Source organism: Bradysia coprophila (assembly GCF_014529535.1).
Source record: "Bradysia coprophila strain Holo2 chromosome X unlocalized genomic scaffold, BU_Bcop_v1 contig_130, whole genome shotgun sequence".
Taxonomy (NCBI): domain Eukaryota; kingdom Metazoa; phylum Arthropoda; class Insecta; order Diptera; family Sciaridae; genus Bradysia; species Bradysia coprophila.
The window spans coordinates 2,352,407-2,357,554 of NW_023503296.1; the positions used below are offsets into that span (position 1 = coordinate 2,352,407).

Below are 5,148 nucleotides of genomic sequence, written 5' to 3' on the forward strand. Positions count from 1 at the left end.
TCTGAATGGCATTACCTCCGCCCATATATTTACCTTGCTTTTTCCATACAAACAAATTCATCAAAATTGAATTTGTATGGTGTGGTGAATTTGTTGTATGAAACGTGGTGTGTAACTCGCGTATCTGCATCTGCGTGACCTCCCCAAAGTATACAGCCTTGATGCAGATGCCACACAAATTTGTACGTTTCAGTGGATATTTTCCATAGAAACTTTTATTACATACAAAATTCTTTTGAGATCGTAGAAGCACCAATTGAATATTAGAATGGCATTGCTTTCGTCATCAACTTAGAAGTTTTTCATTGAATATTGAGTCTAGTATGAACTCATACGGAAAACTAAGACCCTGATCTTCGAGTTTTTTTTTGTGGATGTTGGTAAGGAAAATTCGAATGTACGTTGATATTCAAATACTATAGCTCGCCCGTAGAATGAGCATTCAGGTGTACAATTTTACGCCTTACTGGGATAATTTGTCAATGAGTCACCATTGGTATTATCGTCGTTAGTGGAGTAAGAAAATTGTACACGCCTGAAATGTACATTCTACGCAAATTAAAGAGCTGTAGTATTCTAAGTCTCACACGTGAATCGTGATCGTTCTAAGCAAATACATCTGGATTTTCCGTGTTGTTGGTACCGTTGTAATATTTTGTACGTGTTTCTGCTCCCCTTCTGGTCGGGTTATAAGGTTACCACTTGTTAACGGACGTTATGTAGAAAAATGCAAATGCATTTCTGAACCACTTTATGGAAGGCAAAGATCCTAACAAAGAGGGGAGATCGGGGGGGGGGGACAAAATAAAAATGCGTCCAAAATTTACGGTTGAGTTTTCAATTTATTTTCTCAAATCTTATAATTTAACTAGATTTATTAAATAATTGGTAGCATTGTTGTCGACATAACATTGCTAGCTGCGTTGATACATGCCGTAGAGTAACGAAAGAAAATCAATTTGAGAGAAATATACATAGAGATAATCGGACCGTTCCCTTCTGAATTTTTTTTTCTGCGTCCACCGTCCTGTATTAACGCAACCATCAACTGTGACTAGTTCATTTTAATTATTACTTTTGTTTTTCATTTATTATCTATTTTAAATACTTTTTACAATTGAAAATCGAACCAAATCTACAGTCTCATGAATTTTTCATTATAAACCGTTAATCCAAAAAACGTTTGCAATCGAGAACAATGATAGTATTGCAAAATAGTATGGAATCAGATCATCTGCAAATGGAAATCGATTTTAATTTTTGTAACAAAAAATCTGTTCTGATATTTCAACCTTCGTCTACCATTTAAGAGTAATCTACACATGTGTAAATTGTTGCCTACATTTGGGGGGAAAATTATTATTATTTTGATGATAATTTTGGACTCTCATCCTTTTTGGAAAAAGTACGACCATCGTTTGGTGTTAAAATGTGTTAGTTTTCAGCAAAAATTTAAATGTTTATGGTGATGTAGCCTAACTCCGAGAAAACTCAAAATATGTGTAAATTTTCGTGAGATATGGAGTTTTCTCGGATTGAGGTTACATCACCACAAACATTTAAATTTCTATTGAAAGCTAACACATTTTAACACCAAACGATGATCGTACTTTTTCCAAAAATATTGCGAGTACAAAATTATCATCAAAATTACAATAAGTTTGCCCCAAATGTAGGCAACAATTTAGCCAAGTGTAGATTCCTCTTAAACACACAAACAAACTTTATCGCAGTTGATGAATTATTTTGTGTGTGATGTGATAGATTCAGGTTTTTTCTTTCGTATTATTTAGGGGACATACTCAATGTGTGTAGTCCAGCGCTGGAATTTAAGCTCTCACTGGCCAGAGTCGGAATTTCGGTGGTTGGTTTTTCCACTTCGAATGTGTAGGACGCTCGAAATCCGGTACCATCCAATCGATCATTGGATCGAAATGTTACGCGAAAGAATTTGCCGTCCGATTTAACTGAAAATCCTTTTGAAATCTGTGAACGGAATAAATTACTTGTAATAACGCTTGGGTATATCCACAGCACTGCTACTAGCATGAACACTGAATTGACAAGTGTCAAATTTGGAGGCTTTAGTAATACGAGCTACAGCGTAGAATTGTTTGTATTATATGTTTTAACTCATATAACGAAAGCTATTCTGATTTCATCATCCTCCGAATATTTTCTATGTTCATGCTAGAATCAGGGTTGTGGTATATCATAAGAAGGCTGTAGACTGTAAACTATAAACTTTGGGGAGGTCACGCAGATACAGATACGCGGGTGACACACCACAGCTGACGATAAAATGGCGGATTTCATGCAACAATTCACATATTTTGACGATTCTCGTCGCTGTGACGACGTGGTGATTTTTTTTTTTTGTAAAATCTTCAGAAGTGGTGTGTTTCCGCGTATCTAATAAAATGGCGATCTGCGTGACCTCCCCAAAGTTTACAGCCTTGTATCATAATGCAGTGTGTAACTTTGCAATTGTCACTGTCTACGTCTACGCGAGAGTCAGACTCGGCAGTATAATGTAAATGGATAGAGTAGAGCTGTGCATGTGCAGTCCACTAAGTATTTAGTTTATTTTTTCGATGGATTTTGTTAGGAGATCGGTAAGCTTAGAGTCGTGAATTTGAAATGTAGCCGAATCGTTGAATTGAAATGCGTCAAAGATAAACGCTGTTTTGGAGCAAGACCCCAACGAAGATACCACTAGTGTATATCTCAGCCATAGGAACAAAGAAAGTCCAAGTTGGTATCAAAATGACAGGTCCAATAACGAATGCTTTTGAATTAAAATTTTCGCTTGCAGGTACTTGCAAAGTCCATTTTTCTCATTTTGGACCTTCAGGCACGCATACTACCCTCTCAAGCAACGAGAAGGTATAGGTTTGTTCCATCGTACGGTAATAGTAGATTATTCACCCCAAGTGTCTAAATAAACATTTGGACAGAGGTGAATACGCTATTTTATCTACCGACGGCGAAATAATATCACTATTTCACCTAGGTAGATAAAAATTATTTTTGACAAGCCGAAAACGAACGAGAGCATCCACATAGCCATAACCTCAACGCTTTTGCGAACAATTTGTCAAAAATATTTTTTTGGTTATGGCTCCATAGATGGCGTTTTGATAGCTCAAATAACCTTAAATAACCTATTGGCACGCACAATGATTTTTGATGTTCAATATTCTATGATGTTTGTCGGCTGAGATCGCTGATATATACGTAGAGACAACAACATAGTACTGGTTCTAGATTAACATAGAAAATATTTGGAGGTTGATCTTATAGTAAAATCTTAATTTTTTCGCTAAGACAGGAGTTGAGCTTCTTTGGTGTGCAAAGTGGTAAAACAAATGTTTTTCGTATCGCATAATGTAATAATTGGCAGAGTTCTTAAAGCTTAGGATTGATTTCCACTTAACAAAAAAGTACTCCGTGTAAGGTGTAAGAGTCAAAATTGAATCTTTTCAAATTTTGCTTTGTTTCCTTGATAGTTTGCTCTCTCACGGATACTTTAGACTACAAAGCTTTTTTATGACAATAATAATTTTTTTTTGGTTAGGTGACAGGTTTGGTCAAAGCTTCCAAGGGGTGAGAAATTTGAATATTTGAGTTGATAACACTGTTCAAAACGAAGTCTTAAAAAATGACACAAATGCATGTTTCGATTCTCGAAGCGATTAAAATTGAGATATGCGTCCACGGTTGAAAGTTATCACTGTCTTCCTTCTACAAGCAATTTACTGCTCATCATATTATCGTCTGCCAATGTACTAAACTAAAACACAATAACATCCGGCAAACAAATCCACTAACCTTCGAACAGTATTTCTGAAATTTTCTATCGACGCTATTGAAATTTGATAATTCTACGGAATCACTAGACGAGTCTTCATCGCACCTACAAAGTGAAATAAATGGAAATAATTCAACGTGGAAAAAAAACTGCCATAGAAAATTACGGAAATATTCCCTCGACGTCAAAATATGTAAAACGGATGTACACTCTCTCCATTGTTCGACCATGGAAATAGTAGTTGCATTCGATATTCCTATCACAATTTTTCGGTTAATTAGCAAACTGATGATGTGATGACACATTAATCAATGCGGTTAAAATATTACCTTGGATACGCTCCGGGGAAGTTCGGCGAATGAAACCAGCCCGACGTTTCAAAGCTGCTATTATATACAAATGAACACTCGTAATCTGGTATCTGACGACCGGAAATAATACCGAAATCTATTTTGTAGATTAGAAAATTGTGCCGTTAGATACTGTCGGTCGGACGACGAAATTTTTTCAATTTTATTTACTTTCTAAAAATATAAAATCAGCCTTGAATCCCCGATTGCCTTTGCCACTCTGCCTTCCACGAAATTCTAAAAGCATTCGTGGACCATTGGACATAAGTGGTTTCGGCATAGTGTCCCCACACAGCGTTTCAACTGGTTCATATTTTCCTTTGATTTGCATAAGTACCTGTGAAAGAGTGTTAAAGTATTGAAATGAACGAAAATTTTCAGTAGAAGTAGTATCCTTTCAGGACAAAACCTACCGATAAAGTATCTGATTGCTCGCAGTCATCTCCCTCACTTGACGGTAATGTAAATTCCGTAAATTTTATCTGCACACAAAACAAATTATTGTTAAAGGACACAAATACGCCTGTAACATTCACAACATTTACCTGAACTCGTTGTCGCCCATTCCCTTGAAATTCAAAGCGACAAAATGTTCGGGGTGGATACGGACCGGGAAACAATGGTGACTGTATGGATCCATTTTTTGATGTGGATGAATGTAGTACTATGTCACAGTTGGATCCTAAAAATATAGTTGAATTTGCATTAGAATTATTAAACTGGTTCAGACGGAAAGGATATGACCAGTATTATTATCGGGTCTATTCGGCTTTTACTTCCATCGCTCAAAGTATTTTTAATTCGTTGATTTGAAATCTTGTACTTCAATTTTTTTAACACGCACCATATTACCCAGAGTCAGTCATTATTTCGGTCGTCGTTATCGATAACAGATAGCCCTATGTGACAGGTTAATATAGATGTCGTTTTGTGTCGGTGTTTCAATTAAATGTATATTTCATACCTAGGACCTCGTCGCACTTTTTC

At 36.2% G+C, this 5,148-nt stretch overlaps 1 protein-coding gene across 1 annotated transcript; it reads right to left on the minus strand.

Moving 5' to 3' along the window:
• Positions 1-818: 818 nt before the first annotated feature.
• Positions 819-5,027, minus strand: LOC119067939 (suppressor of lurcher protein 1-like). The gene is made up of 10 exons (XM_037171255.1): positions 5,014-5,027; positions 4,938-4,945; positions 4,707-4,843; positions 4,575-4,643; positions 4,333-4,498; positions 4,141-4,258; positions 3,978-4,067; positions 3,832-3,916; positions 1,803-1,986; positions 819-1,234 (listed from the first exon to the last, which is right to left on the minus strand). The coding sequence occupies exons 1-10, from the start codon at positions 5,025-5,027 to the stop codon at positions 1,158-1,160; spliced, it is 948 nt and encodes a 315-aa protein (XP_037027150.1). The 3' UTR covers positions 819-1,157.
• Between the last annotated feature and the right edge of the window lie 121 nt (positions 5,028-5,148).

What these genes read in the sequence shown, in the direction of transcription:
- LOC119067939 (XM_037171255.1), bottom strand. An exon ending in ATGGGCGACAACGAGTTCAG is followed by an intron (nt 4,644 to 4,706) that starts GTAAATGTTGTG and finishes TTTTGTGTGCAG; the next exon opens with ATAAAATTTACGGAATTTAC. An exon ending in TGATTTTATATTTTTAGAAA is followed by an intron (nt 4,259 to 4,332) that starts GTAAATAAAATT and finishes TCTACAAAATAG; the next exon opens with ATTTCGGTATTATTTCCGGT.